The sequence below is a fragment of the Stenella coeruleoalba genome, assembly GCF_951394435.1.
Source record: "Stenella coeruleoalba genome assembly, chromosome: 12".
In the NCBI taxonomy this organism is placed as follows: domain Eukaryota; kingdom Metazoa; phylum Chordata; class Mammalia; order Artiodactyla; family Delphinidae; genus Stenella; species Stenella coeruleoalba.
The window spans coordinates 52,695,468-52,711,412 of record NC_137158.1 but is presented as its reverse complement, the minus strand read 5'-3'; the positions used below and the strand labels follow the sequence as shown (position 1 = coordinate 52,711,412).

The 15,945-nt window shown below is 37.5% G+C and overlaps 1 protein-coding gene across 1 annotated transcript in view; it reads left to right on the top strand.

Moving 5' to 3' along the window:
• Nucleotides 1–15,326: 15,326 nt before the first annotated feature.
• Nucleotides 15,327–15,945, top strand: part of TRDN (triadin) — a 372,178-nt gene continuing 371,559 nt past the window's right edge. The window contains exon 1 of the mRNA XM_079939170.1: nucleotides 15,327–15,482. Coding sequence (XP_079795296.1) covers nucleotides 15,461–15,482 — 22 coding nt within the window. The 5' untranslated portion in view covers nucleotides 15,327–15,460. The remainder of the gene's footprint in view (nucleotides 15,483–15,945) is intronic.

Sequence of the window (15,945 nt, the reverse complement as noted above, 5' to 3'; positions counted from 1 at the left end):
AGTCAGAGCTAATATCACCCATGGGAGATCACCGGCTGTCACGATCTGACTGCCTTCGCTTACTCTTGCAAACCGGCAGGTGGAGTGTAGTTCTGTCTCTAAGAGCATGGCTTCTGAGTTTGAACTGGGTTCGAACTCAGGCTTTACCATAGGTTGCCTGGATGACCTTGGGAAAATAAATACTTTCCTCTGTGCCACAGGTTCCTTCTTAGTAAAATAAGGGATAATTATGGAGTCTACCTCATAGAGTTTTTTTTTTAATTATTTTATTTATTTATTTATTTTTGGCTGCGTTGGGTCTTTGTTGCTGCGCGCGGGCAGCGAGCGGGGGTCTACTCTTGTTGCGGTGCACGGACTTCTCATTACGGTGGCTTCTCTTGTTGAAGAGCACGGGCTCTAGGCACACAGGCTTCAGTAGTCGTGGCACACGGGCTCAGTAGTTGTGGCTCGTGGGCTCTAGAGCACAGTCTCAGTGGTTGTGGTGCACGGGCTTAGTTGCTCCATGGCATGTGGGATCTTCCCGGACCAGGGCTCGAACCCGTGTCCCCTACATGAGCAGGCGGATTCTCAACCACTGCGCCACCAGGGAAGCCCCCTCATAGAGTTCTGTGTGGACTAGATCAGTTAATATAGGTCAAAGCACAAAACAGTGCCTGGTCTGTATTGATCCTGTCTTCATATTTGTTCTTTGTTATTGATCTTTTTTTTTTTTTTTTTTTGCGGTACGCGGGCCTCTCACTCTTGTGGCATCTCCCGTTGCGGAGCACAGGCTCCGGACACGCAGGCTCAGCGGCCATGGCTCACGGGCCCAGCCGCTCCGCGGCATGTGGGATCTTCCCGGACCGGGGCATGAACCCGTGTCCCCTGCATCGGCAGGTGGACTCTCAACCACTGCGCCACCAGGGAAGCCCTATTGATCCTTTTGATATTTCATTCATCCTGAATTTTTTGCATTGATACTACTTCTTTAATACATTAAAAGATTATTTACTTACAGTTAGTGAGTTTTTTGCCCTCCCTTAAAGTTTGCACCCAAGGTGAGTGCCTTGCTCATCTCATCCTAATCCTGGTCCTGTCCTTAAATCATTACCATTACTAGCTTTCTTGATGCCCCTGGTCCAGTTTGAAAAATTCTCATTTATTTTGTTTTAAATATTGTAATTATTATACAACCACTATGGAAAACAGTATGGAGTTTCCTTAAGAAACTAAAAATAGAACTACCATATGACCCAGCAATCCCACTAGTGGGCATATACCCTGAGAAAAGCATAATTCAAAAAGACACATGCACCCCAATGTTCATTGCAGCACTGTTTACAATAGCCAGGGCATGGAAGCAACCTAAATGTCCATCGACAGAGGAATGGGTAAAGAAGGTGTGTGGGGCTTCCCTCGTGGTGCAGTGGTTGAGAGTCTGCCTGCCGATGCAGGGGACACGGGTTCATGCCCCGGTCCGGGAAGATCCCACATGCCGTGGAGCAGCTGGGCCCGTGAGACATGGCCACTGAGCCTGCACGTCCAGAGCCTGTGCTCCGCAACGGGAGAGGCCACAACAGTGAGAGGCCCGCGTACCGTAAAAAAAAAAAAAAAAAAAAAAAAAAAAAGGTGTGTGTACATGTATACAAAGGAATATTACTCAGCCCTAAAAAGGAATGAAATTGGGTCATTTGTAGAGACGTGGATGGACCTAGAGAGTGTCATACAGAGTGAAGTAAGTCAGAAAGAAAAACAAAACATTGTATATTAATGCATATATGTGGAATCTAGAAAAATGGTATAGATGATGATGTTATTTGCAAAGCAGAAATAGAGACACAGACGTAGAGAACAAATGTATGGATACCAAGGGGGAAGGAAGGGCTGGGAGGAATTGGGAGATGGGGTTGACATATATACACTATTGATACTATGTATAAAATAGACAACTAATGAGAATATACTGTATAGCACAGGGAACTCTACTTAATGCACTGTGGAGACCTAAATGGGAAGGAAATCCAAAAGAGAGGGATATATGTATATGTATAGCTGATTCATTTTGCTATACAGTAGAAACCAACACAACATTGTAAAGCAACTATACTCCAATAAAATTAATAAAAATATTTTAATTATAAAATACATAGTACATGTAGAAAAAATATATATGTGATTTAACACAAAGCAAATAAATGCTCATGCAGTGATCACCCAGATCAAAAAATAGAGCATTTTCAGCATCTCATACCCCACCCCTCGTTGTCCATAGTAATCCTTTTCTCTTTCTAAAAGATAGACTCCTTCTAAATGGCAATTGCTTCCTTGATTTATTTGATAGTTGTCCACCTAAGCATGCATTCTCAAGTGTTATAATTTACACTTGCCTATTTTTTAAATTTATACAAATAGAATGATGCCCATATGCTATGTAGTCTTTCCTGTTTGGCTTCTTTTACTCAACGTTAGGCTATGAGATTTATTCATGTTGTTGCACATAGTTGTAGTTTGTTCAGTTTCTTTACTGAACAGTAATCCAGTGTATAAATATACCACAATTTTTCCATTCTACTGTTCATGAGTATTGGGTTTGTTTTCAGTGTTTGGCTATTACTAACAATACTGCTAGGACCACTTTTATAGAAATCTCTTGTGGCACATATGGTGCATGTGTTTGCATTTATATTGGGTATGTGCTTCAGAGTAGAATTAGTAATAATACTGCTTTGCCAAAGTGACTTTATAGGTTTTTAGCTATTAAACTCACTTGTTAATTCTAATAGTTTATCTGCAGACTATTGTATATTTTCTATGTGCACAATCATGTCAGTGATGATTAATGACAGCTATATTTCTTCCTTTCAAATCTTTTAACATTATATTATTTATTTCCTTATTATTTATTATATGCTCCAGTACAATATTAAATAGAAATGTCTGTGTTTTATTCCCACTTTTGCAAGGAAAACTTTCAACATTTCACAGTTAGATGAGTTGGTTGCTGTAGGTTTTGTGTAATGGTCATTTGTTAGATTAAAGAAGATTCTTATTATAAACACCCACACATACATGAAAGAATATTGTATTACATAAAATAATTTTTCTATATTTATTGAGATGGTCATATACTTTTTCTCCTTTATTTGGTTACAAATTATATCAATGATTTTCAAATGTTAAACCAAATTTATATTCCTGGAATCAATCCAAATGGGATATAGATGTATTATCCTTTTATATATTGCTGGGATGGTTTATTAATTTTTGTTTAGAATTTTCACATCTATATTTATAAAGAAATTGGCTAACTTGTAATTTTTCTTTCTTGTAATGTTCATGTGTGGTTTGATATCATGGTTATCATGAAATTTTTTTATACATAAAAGTCACCTGTTAGTCTCAGCTGATGCATCTTTTAAGGTAAACTTTCTAGTCTTCTGTTGCTATATTTAAACCTATTTTTCCATTTTTATCTCTGGTTTTACTGATGTGCCTGAGAGTGGTTTATTTACTTTTTTTTCAGGAAATAACTTTTTATTTCATATTGAAGTATAGTTGATTAACAATGTGGCGTTAGTTTCAGGTGTACAGCAAAGTGATTCAGTTACATATACATGTATCTATTCTTTTTCAAATTCTTTTCCCATTTAGGTAGTTACATAATATTGAGCAGAGTTCCCTGTGCTATATACTAGGTCCTATTACTCAGCCATTAAAGAGAGTGGTTTATTTGCATTCATTCTGCCTGAGGTTCTTCAAGCTTCTTGAATTTATGGCTTGATGACATTCTTCAAATTTGGAAAGTTATCAGTCATTATCTTTTATAATATTATCTGTCTTTTGAGAATTCCATTTGTACACCTGATAGACATTCTCTCAATCATCATTGTCTTATACACCATCATTTATGTTTTCCAGTCTTTTCTCCAGACTTCAGCCTTTGGCTGTGCCTAATCTGCTCTAAAACCTATCAAATTAGTCCTTAGTTTCAGTTACTGTGTTTTTTCAGTTCTATGATTTCCATTTTTATAGTTATTTGTTCTCTTTCAAAATTCTCCATCTTGTCTTTTATCTCCTTGAAAATAGTAAACACAATTATCTTAAAATCAATATCTGATATCTCTAATATCAGAGGATTTTGTAGACTTTTACTGATGCCTGTTGTTTCTGCTTCTGCTGGTTCGTGCTGTCTTCTGTCTCTTTGCCTGGATATTTTTAACTGTGTCTTCCAACTATCTTTGCAAACACTTGGTAGAAATAATCTATGCCCTAGGATATTACTTTCTTCCAGAAAGGATTTATTACTTATTATTACTTTGGCCAGGTATCTTGGGGAAATAGCTTTTCAGAATTATCTTAATATAATTTTTAGATTTAATATTATATGAGGCTGAGCTGCAGTCCCTGTGGAAGACTATTTTGGATTCACCCTTTGGTGAATTTTGGATTCACAGGTACTGCCTTTCAGTGAGGGCTGTTCATCAAGTCTATTTTCTTTCGTGAGAGCCTGTGCTCCAAATCTCCGTTTTCCTAGTGCCTGAAGACTGTCAAAAGTGGAGCTCAGCCTAAGCTTCAGTTACCCCTTCTGAAATAACACATAACCTCAAGGAAAGAGACGCTCATAAGCTGAGCCTCCATCCTCACTGTATTATACCAATCTTCATTGTTTTATTAGTTCTAAAATATAAGCTTTTAAAAATACTTCGTCCAGCTTTTCTTGTTGTCTTGGTGGGAGAATTGGTACAAATTACCTCATCTGACATTACTAGAAGTGGAATTACTTTTCATATATAAACCCATTATACCAGATAAGGAAGAAAACCACTGAAACTGAATCCAATTTCTTGAGGCATGTTTGTTTAACAGTAATATTCTAGTTCAATTAGGGAAGCCTTTTGAGAAACATAAAACCATTCAAAATAATCCAAGCTTAAAAGGTTCAACTAAATATTGGGAAAGAGATGTCATTTTATATTTTTAACCCAAGTTCATTTTCAGTTCTATTTCAATCCTTATATTATTTCCATTATTACTCATATCAAGGCCCTGACACTATGCTAGGTATTAGAGATACGATATGACTATGTGAGCAAGATAGACAGAGCCCTTGCTCTAATGAACCTTAGAGAAAAGTGGAGAAGACACCTAGGATAAAATGAGGTAATCTGTGAAAAGCACTCAGCACAATTCTTGCTGTATAATACATGCTCAAATACTATTTCTATTAATACACACAGTCTTTTCCCAACAACCTGCAGTTCCTAGGCCTCTGTGGGCATCTCCTACTGGGTGGAATTTTTGGGGTAAGCAATGGTGTGCAAATAGATGAGGCAGTGGGGGCTTTATAGATAGTCCTGGTTTTTTTTTTTTTTTTTTTTTTTTTTTTTTTTACGTGGGCTTCTCACTGTTGTGGCCTCTCCCGTTGCGGAGCACAGGCTCTGGTCGCGCAGGCTCAGCGGCCATGGTTCACGGGCCCAGGTCCTCTGCGGCATGTGGGATCTTCCCAGACCGGGGCACGAACCCGTGTCCTCTGCGTCGGCAGGCGGACTCTCAACCACTGCACTACCAGGGAAGCCCAATAGTCCTGTTTTCTTGAGGAAGCTTACTGGGACATAAAATGATGGTAATGACAAGAAAAGGGATAGTAAAAGCATGCATTTTGGAGTAAGGAGGAGAAAACTTTTGGAAAAAATAATGAGAAGTAAGAAGGACACCCAAAACTCCTCCAGGCCTTGAGGTCCAAGAGAAGATCCTGCGCCTACTTGACAGGCTGTGTGAGAAAAGCTATCTTCAAAGGAAAACCAATCCTTGAGAAAGCACAAAGGTAAAGGGAATACAGAGAAGAGGTTGAGGATTTTGCTAAGGAGAGACTACAATCCTAAGATGGTATGATGGCACCATTAGTGTGTTATTTTCAAGGAAAATGGAAACAACAAATTAGTCCTTCTTCCCTTCCAAAGTATGCAAGATATTCTGGACCAGGGACAAACTACGTTACTTCTTTTCATTTTAAGGAGGTTATTCTCTTCCCATCATTATATAGTGAGTATAGATTATTTAAATTTATTATTTAACTTTAGACTCATAATTATTAAAAAACATATATAGACCAGGTTAAGATATTTCTCATCACCTGGAGATGAATCAAGTGACATGCTTTTTTTTGTTTAGAGGAAGAGGTGGGTGTATTTTTACTTGTACATGGGATAGTTGTATTGGTATACATATCTGGGAAGAAGTATGTATGACTCTGTGTGTGTGTGTGTGTGTGTGTGTGTGTGTGTGTGTTTGCAGTCATAGTCATGAGCAAGAGGAGACATTTATTTTGTTCAGCTTAGTATTCCTCACTGTCTTCTGACAATAGCATCTTCCTCCTTGGGCAACTGCTCCTCTTTGTCCCCACCCCTCCCATATCCTGGAGGCTTCTGATGAGGCTGCCAATTATTGTACTGAGCCACTCCAACCACAAAAGATTGCTTTGGGGCAATCAAAGTGTCCCATTCTCCTGGTCACAAAGATTAATTGAGGATGTGATTAAGCCAGACCAATAAGAGCCCTTCCCTATAATATTTATGTACACACATTGGGAAAAGACAACTGTCTCTCTTCTGGGGTCATAATCTTGATTGACCTGAGTGAAGTGGGGACTATTTGCAGCCATGCCCATGTGGAAAATGCCCCTTCAATCACATGAGAGTGAAGTAAATATGTATTTAAGAACAGAACTGAAAAATGGAGAAAGTATTGGTGATACTGTTACATTCCTGGATTCAAAGATATGTAAGACCATCCACCTCTTTTTCTGGATTCAGAATAGACAGAGGAAATTAGGATTTATGGTAAATGGGGCTCTAGTTCAAATCCAAAAAGGCTAGATATGGAAAAAAACCTGGATAAGGAATATGTAGGTAGCTCTGGGCTGAGAGGACAACTGGATCCTAGTTCAGGTTTTCAGTAATAAAATATGTGAATGTAAACAAGTTATTTAGTCTTTCCAACACTCAGTTCTCTCCTCTGTAAAATGATAAAATTAGCTTCAGCTATTTCTAAGATCCTTAAAACTACAAACTTGCATGTCCTACACACCACTAAACTAATCACATTTTGAAATAAGTGCCCTGCCTGTGAATAGCTGCTTAATAATTTTTTTCTTATAATAACATTTTTTTCTTTTCCATTCCTTTGCTTTTAAGCTTTCTGTTAAAAATAAAAAGTATGATGCTACTAGATTAATCCAGTGGAATGTAAATGCAATCAGTGACTAAATCAAACGTGTCTGTAGTCCACAACATTTCCAAAGCAAAAACAAAATTATATATCCTTCTAATTTGAACCAGCTGAAGTAACTGCTGATTTTTATAGTTCCAATGAAATAGTGAATTGTCAGAATTGATTGTCTCTGCAGATTATAATGCTGAACACTTATGTACAGAAGCCCCTAAACCAAATTTAGAGGTTCTTGAAGTTTGGCATTGGAAATTCCCCTGTTTGTCCTTCCAGTGGGGTCTTAACCCTCTCAGTCCATCCCTCTGAATCCCTTGCCAAGCTCATGGCATGGCTATTAAGTTCATAAGCGGGGCCAACTAGGCTAAACTGTAGTGACTACATGGAATGCTGTATTGGAGAGGGTTACAAGACTGTATCCAGGCTTGTGGGAAAAGATGCTCTGATAAATAAGCAGTGCTGCAAAATGGCACAATTGTCAAAAAATGTGGCTTTTCTGACTATGATGGATATGTGTCTTCCAATTGCTAACTTGATTTTGTATTCCAAATGTTATTTGCCTTTTAATAGAAAACTTTAAATTCAATTTTAAATGATAGGACTGAACCTTTGATTTGTATATAACAGGCTTCCCTACTGGGTGATACATTTTGGGACCAGGATACTTTCTATGTTATTCTTTTTTTTTAGGAAGATGTTGGGGGTAGGAGTTTATTAATTAATTTATTTATTTTTTGCTGTGTTGGGTCTTCGTTTCTGTGCGAGGGCTTTCTCTAGTTGTGGCAAGCGGGGGCCACTCTTCATCGCGGTGTGCGGGCCTCTCACTATCGCGGCCTCTCTTGTTGCGCAGCACAGGCTCCAGAGGCGCAGGCTCAGTAGTTGTGGCTCACGGGCCTATTTGCTCCGCGGCATGTGCGATCTTCCCAGACCAGGGCTCGAACCAGTGTCCCCTGCATTAGCAGGCAGATTCTCAACCACTGCAGCACCAGGGAAGCCCCTATGTTATTCTTTATATCCAGCCATATATTCAACTTACTGACTATGCCAAGACAGCATGAATTTATACCCCCGGTGTCTTTCACAACTCCAGTTTGTTCCCAGCATGAAATACCACTTATATTGGTTTGAAATTCTATTCTAAACTTAGAGCCCACGATTTCTGTGTGGGGTGTAAAGTTGACAAAACACGTACTTTCTTCCTAATGCAAATCCTACATATCTTGGTTTTCAGGTAGTCAGGCTGACACTGTTGGGGGCGTGTAGGACAGAAAGTAACTCCTGTTAAATAAAAGGGTATGGAGTGAAGAAAGAGGAACGGATCTATTTTGTTAAATGGAATTATTAGAGACACAGAGCAAATGGTTCTGTTTTGTTTTGAAGGAGATTAAGAATAAAAATAAAATGTTTAAAATGAGAGTGAATGCACGTTAGGTCAAGGAAAGCTGACAGTCTGCTGTTGTGACAACATTTAATAATATTCAGATTAATTATAATATTGGAAATGGAAAACTCTGACTTCAAATGAATAATGAATAGCAAAACCAGACATGGCTCTGAGGTGAAATGTGATTTTCATGAGGATGGGAACATTTAACATTTATACAGCAGTTCATATTCTCAAAGTCATATATCAGTGACAACTGTAAAATACATCTTTAATTTGAATTGATGAAATACTCTGCAGGGGCACATTTGGATGGTAGTACTCTCCCTTCCCCAAATAAAAAGAGAGAGAGAGAGAAGAGATTCGGATAAACAAATGCTTAAAAACTGCTTATCAAAATGGAAGTCAAATGCCCTGATATACAATCTTTTGAAATGATTTAATCTTGGTAGGTATGTCTTTGTAATTCATTCACATGAATATTCATAGTATGTCACAACTCTTCATGTATTTAGCAGTTAAGGGTAATACACATTCTGAATGCAAAAAGATTGATTTATAAACATGTACTGTAATCCTTAGATACTACTTAAAATAAAAGCCTTTTCAATCATGTATTTTCTCCCAAACTGTCATCTCTGTACTGCACTCCCCATATCCTTGCCTTGGCTTAACTGTAGCTAAAATTTTCCTTAAAGGCCACACTTGCCCACAGATTTCAGTCCAACTACCTACTTCTCTGCTCCAATGCTCAACTATTGACATGGCTCCAGAGAACTCAAAAATAGTCCTGTGGTGGAGATCCAATCCAAGGAATAGGGTTTTAGAAGGATGTCATGGCCAGCCCCAGTTCTACCCCCTTGCAGTTAGGTATGACCAAGAATCAGGTTCTCACCATGGAGTAGAAGCAACAGTGCTCCATGCTACTTCCAGCCTTAACCCATATAGCCTTGCAAGCCTTTGCCAGCTGGAGTATCAAGAACCAGAACAATTATGGAAGCCACATAAAGATGACAGAGCTGCCATTATAGATGCCCCCTAACCTGGAACTGTTAACCTGAGAGGAATACGTTTTTATTTTAGAGGAGGTGTATTTGGAACTCTTTTTGTTTTTCCCTTTTTGATTACACTAACTAATATAAATGGATTTGTTACTGCAAACTATGGTCTATAAACCTCGCTGGCCTCTCAGTAGAACGCTGCACTTCTTAAGAAGCTGCCTCTCTCTTTACTTCTGCAGCCTTTTGAAACCTTTAGAACTTTCTTCAAGATGTCATTCTAACCTCTAACCCTTTGTTTCTCAGCAGATGACATTGGCTCACAGAGAAAATAATGCCATCAGGCATGAATTCCTTTCATTTTTCCCCTTTCATATGTCAAACATTATCCACATTTATCCCATTTTAATTATTTTTACTTTACCAAGAATTTTATTTCTTTTCAAAAGTACTGTCCACATTAGCTTTAACTTTACACTCCCATTTGCTTGAAGATTTTTCTGTATTCCTTATCTTCCCTCTCTCCTAGATCATTAATCACTCCTCCCTCATTCCTGTATTCCTTCCTTTAAAGGAAAATATGATTGAAGCTTTTTGATGTTAAAAAAAAACTCCTACTGTACCTAGTGTCCCCCTCTAATTCCTAATCCATTTCACTCCTTTGCTTTTTATATAAGCTTCTTTGAAGTATATTCTAGATTCTCTTTTCATTTTATGGTTTCTCATTTGCCCCACATTCTGTAATCTGGCTTCTATTTCTAAGGCTCGTTTGAAATGGTCTTAAGGAAGCTGTAATCATCAGTGTTGTTGACCAGTATTTCTAAAAGGTAAATTTGATTATTTCATGTTCTTGCTTCAAATACTTCAGTGTCATACTAAATTAGAGTTAAGTCCAAAAATCTTAGTATGGCTTATAAGACACTTAAATATCTGGCTCTTTTTTATTCTCTTGTTTTTTCTTGTGGAGCTCCCTTCTAAGTACCCTGTGAAGGGATTACTGAAGTATTTAAAGTTCATTATGTTTAAACCTTTATAATATTTTTGGAGTTGTTCCCTCTTCTTGGAAAGTATTGATATGTCCTCAATTGATCATTTATTTAAATAATTTCTTACACTTTAAGACCCAATTCTAGTATTTCTTACTCTTAAAGCCTTTCCTGTTGCATTGAAACTCCTTTTCTGTCATCCAATGCAGTGTTTACTGTACTTAGAACTTACCAGTCTCATCATAATTTTTGGTATACCGTTTTTACTCTCCTACTAGACTGTGAGTTCCTTGAAGACAAAACCTTGTATTGCTTATCTTGATATCACTAGAACCTAGCCTAGTGCTGAGGACACAGTAAAGAGTGTGTGTGTGTGTGGAGAGAGAGAGAGAGAGAGAGAGTGCACAATGGAAGTAATGAGTTTGTTATTTCCTTACTTATAAGTAAGCTCGCAAAGTTAGTGACTCTAGTTGGTATTCAGTTGTGATATACAGGTATAACAGATTATATCATTGATAATGCAAAACATCAAAATGTAAAGAACGAGATGATGATATTGTGAATTTTTTCAAAATTAGCTAATAGAAATATCCATTTATATTATTTTTAGAGAAAAATTTGTATCTAAGAACTGATCAGCAAATAATTTATCTTTTATAAGAAAAGTATTGATGCTTTTATAAGAAAACAAAAAAAACATAAATCATAAATTGCTTTTGAATAGCAACCAGGACCACAGAGTGAAAGTCATGTGTGATAGACTACAGAGCAGCGAGCAGTAGTCTGAATTATGGACTCCACAGGGGCCACCTACTGCGGGATGTTGTCAGTCCTCATAAAGAGGGCAGTGGTAGTGGACAGAAGCCAGCTCTTCAGAGAAAGGAGTCTTTAAGAACAAAGGAGCATCCATTGCCTTTCTCAATTGAAGACTGGATTGACGTAGGCAAATTTATGAGAGAAATGTTTGACAGAGCCAAATGTGTGTGAAGCCTGATATTGGAGACTCAGCTATTCATGAGTCAGGGTTAAAGAGAGGAAAGTTTTTTAATTGCACTGGAAGGCCTTTTGTCATTTGAAACGAGCTGGATTACACAGTTGCTAAATAATCAGTTGGTAAAGCCAAACCTATGGAATGGCTTTCAGCCTTTGGTTAAAGCAGCGAGCACAGGCCAGTTAGAGAAAGTAATGAGGACAGAAGGAGATTTTCCATGACACAAACAGAACACAAAACAATTTAAAATAAAGTGAACAGCAAAGCTGAGATCAAGTAAGATTAATGAACTAATAGTTCAATTGAGGCTTTTCTTGTGATTCTGAAGACTGTTTATCAAGTGAGCTTCAGAGGAATTTCTAGGTCATGTGATGGGATTTCAAGGTCAGATGAAAGTAAATACAATCCAGTGGTCCCTAAGTTCACTTTCAATGATCCTAGTTTCTTCTATATTTGTTCATTCTAAAGTTTAATCCAGTATTTATTCTTTCCATACCTAGTTTTCGCTGTTTTTCTTCGCCTACAAAGTTAAAAGAAAGGATTTCTCTTTTGTATATTTCCCCTGTAAGGTACTTCAACCAAAGCAGTATAACAGTAGCTGCCCCCCTTTTTTCCCAAAAGCATTCTAGTTGGTTATTTATTTTTGTCTTCTATTAAAATGAACCTGAAAACTTAGACACACATAAAAGTTATACCTATCACTATTTTAAGATCCAAGGAATGAGCACTTTCTATCCTAATTAAATATCCATAAATTTACTCCCACTCAGTTTAAACATATAATATTGTACACATTTCTTACTGTTTTATTTCTGTTTAACACCAGTTTAGGTATAGGCTTTTCAAGTATAAGCTGTTTATGTTTGTAAATTAATAAACAGAAGATCTTGAGAAGTAACCCTAAAACTTCACTTTCTTTCAAAAATCCCTAGTCCTTGAAAAACAGGTGACTGATGATAAATAGCTATTTACCTCTATTTATATCTCTCCTCACTGCTCTATAAAAAACACAAATTGGCACTGAACAAAACAATGTAGTATGGTCTTAAAATAATTTTTCTTTAATTTTGTTTTATTTTATGATTTTTTTTGGTGGAAACCAAAAATCATCAAAAAACTTCTCTCCTTGCCTCCTGAATATTTTTACATTCTGAAATTCAGTTTGGATGAAAATATCTTGTTCATAGTCAAATATAGAATATGTCTTACTGATTGTTAGTTTATGATAATAGTTGACAGAGCAGCCAGATTTTTTTTTTTAATGCTCTAAGAATGAATGTGTTTGGCTGCTAACTTGAATATTTAGAATATCTAGAGAAAATCACAAGACGTAATGATCAGTATAATCAGGTTGGAGAAGCGGCTTGGACAAAATGAAACATTTTCTAGGAGAACAAGCTTTCATGGTTTGCCATTGACTTATAAAGACCAGGCCAGTTAATAATGCACACAGGAACAAGTGTCCCTATATGCAAAACCAGGATAAGCCTATCTGTGCTGATCCTACAGCAATGTAAAAGTACATCAGAAGCTATCACTGAGAAGAGAGAACCACCACTTTTAGGTCATGTTGAAAGATTCCAGTGAACTGGTGTTCCTTTAAAGTGAATACCTGTTTAAAATGAAGAAGACCAAAAAAATGAAGAAAGGCAAATGTATTATTTGTAATATTTTGTTCTTTGTCCTGAAGAATGAGATGTGTAGTCTTAGAAGAATGTCAGTTGCTTCACTTCGGAAAGCTTCTCAGAGTTCCATTTGAAACGCAAAGACAGTTTATGAATTGGGTTTCAAATAATTTGAAAGAGTTCTAGTAACTTTTCTAAATGAGAAATATACTGATTTCTTAATGTCTAAGAAAATTCATAAACTCATCCAATAAATGGGTTAAAACTTGTTATCCTATAAACATGTTTAGCTAGAATGTTTTTACTCTTCGTTTTCCTTCTAGTCTGTATGACATGAAATTAGTGTTTGGGAATTTAAGAGTAACATCAATCACTGGTCTTGCTCTCTAGTCTTGTTTCAACTTTTTAATTTAAGTTCTTAATGAGTTACATAAGGAATTACTATTTCATCAGTTAACTACAGTGAAAGACTATGAAAGTGACTGCCAAATGGAGATTCAAAGCACAATGTTTTCTTCAAATTGGAAGCACTGTGGTGATATTGAATGGAGATGCCTTTGGGGGCAAAGTGAGGAGAGCTCTGCTTTTGGGGGCTCCTCATCCCCACCTTAAAAAGTAGGCACCAACCCAGGGCTCCAGGGGGTTGCTGCTAGGAGTTTGCATCTTTCCATCCATTGGTGGACCTAATTTTTCGTGGTCCTCCCTTTGCCTACAAATGGCATTGTCTGCAACAAAGTCTCACTTCTCTGGAAAGATATCAGACTTGTAGTCAAAAGCCCCAAGCCCAGCCCTAGGTGTAGAATCTTGTATAAATCATGAGAGTTACCCGGAATTATTTCCTCTTTTGTGAATTAAGATTGCTTACTTCCTAACCCATTTATTCAGCTGGTATATGAGCACTTCCTGTTGTAGGAATTGTGGAAGCAGATACAGAGCTGCCAACACGTAGGCAAAGGAAATAGCTGTTGTAGCACTCTCCTGAGTCTCAAATATTAAAACAACATGTGTGACTTTGTTTTCTGATTCTGAAGTACCATGCAAATTCAAGAGGTTCTGACAATCAAAGCCAGAAAGTTAAGGCTAAAAGTTTAAACCACAAACATTTGTTAGGTTGAATATGAGAGTAAAATAAAAGGTAAGTGTAGTCAACCCCTGATTATTCACAGATTGGCTAGAGTGTGTGATTATCAATGCCCTTTGATACTCCTCCTTCTGACTGCCAGCTATTGAATATTTCTCTGCTCATTAACACCTGTCTAGTAGTGGGAAGGTGAAATGCTAATCAGCCAATTTGGCTAATTGTTAGCTGCTATGATCCTTTTTATTTTATTTTTTGGAAGTTGAAATAGAGAAAAGTTGAAATCTTTTACTAAAATATGAGCTGTAGGCTTCCAAACTTTATGCCACCTTCCCTTTCTTTTACTTACATAGATAAATTCAGGTACTTTGTTTTCATGAAAGTATTAAAAAGAATGAAGAATCTAGTAATTCATCAGTTCTCAAGTGTCAATATAACTTCACATTGCATATTTCTTATTAGCCAGTGTTTGGACGATCTTAATCTCCTACAGGAAAGCCTTAGGATTTAATAGTTGCCACTTTAAGTGTAGCCCAATATAAATAACTGCACTTGCCAAAGGGATTTAGACCAATAGGGAGTCAACTTGGAGAAAATGACAAGACTACCCTCCCCTTTGCCTTGGGTAGACATTACAGGATCCTCCCCACACCAAATAAGGGGATGAGGAATGTTCTGAGCTTTAAGGGCACTAAGAATAAATCTGAGCTATCACGGATAAGATTACTTTCAACTCTTTATTTCATGTTTTCTGACATAGACCCCCAAATCTGTAATTATCTTAGGGAAACTGTAGGGGCTTAGACGGTACTTTCTGGTTCCTTTGCCTTTTCTTGGCCTATCTCTCTTTGGGGCTGGAGAGCTGGTGTGTGTGTGTTTCCCTTAGAGTGCCAAAAAAAAAAAAAGTGCTGAAGAGTCCTAGGGAGATGAAGCTATTTTTGTTCGAAGCTGATACTTCTGCCTGAGCCACAAGTGCTGCTTGGAAAGGGCTCAGGTTGTTTCCAGGGGGGGAGAACTCTGCAGAGAAGAGACAAAGTTCAACAGGACAACAAAGGAGCAGCAGAAACAGCCAGGAAAAGGAAGAGCCCTCACGCTTTCACACAGAGCCCCCTATCAGAGTTCTCCAAACCTAAATTATTCTGCAAAGGGCCACTTGACCGGAACTTTTGCCTGCCTTTTCCTTTCTCCAACCACCATGACTGAGATCACGGCTGAAGGTATTGCTAGCATTTTCCAATAGTATCAACTAGGAAAACAAAAAAGAAAAAGGTGGAAATTGACAGTCCCATTGATGGTCAATATGTCCTCTTAAAATGTTGCTTTTAGATAGTTTTCTTGGTGGATGATTCTATATGGGATCAAAGAAATGGGTTTGGGAGCTGAGAGGCTGTCAGATGTGTGTGTTGGGGAGTGAAAAGAAGTTTCTCTGAAATTTTGCATGTGGAAACTGCTATTTGTGATGCCAAAGGCCCAACTAGTTAACAGTTGTCACCCATACCTCTATAAATAGCTATGGTCATGCAGTGTTAGGGCTGGTATCTTACCTAGCAAAAATTACAAGGTTTGCACGCAAGGCTGGAGACCACGATGAACTTAAAATGTTGCATTTAATGTTGAAACTTAGAGAACTGATTTTGAGCATTTTGCTTTATGACATATCAAATTGGAGATCTTAAATTT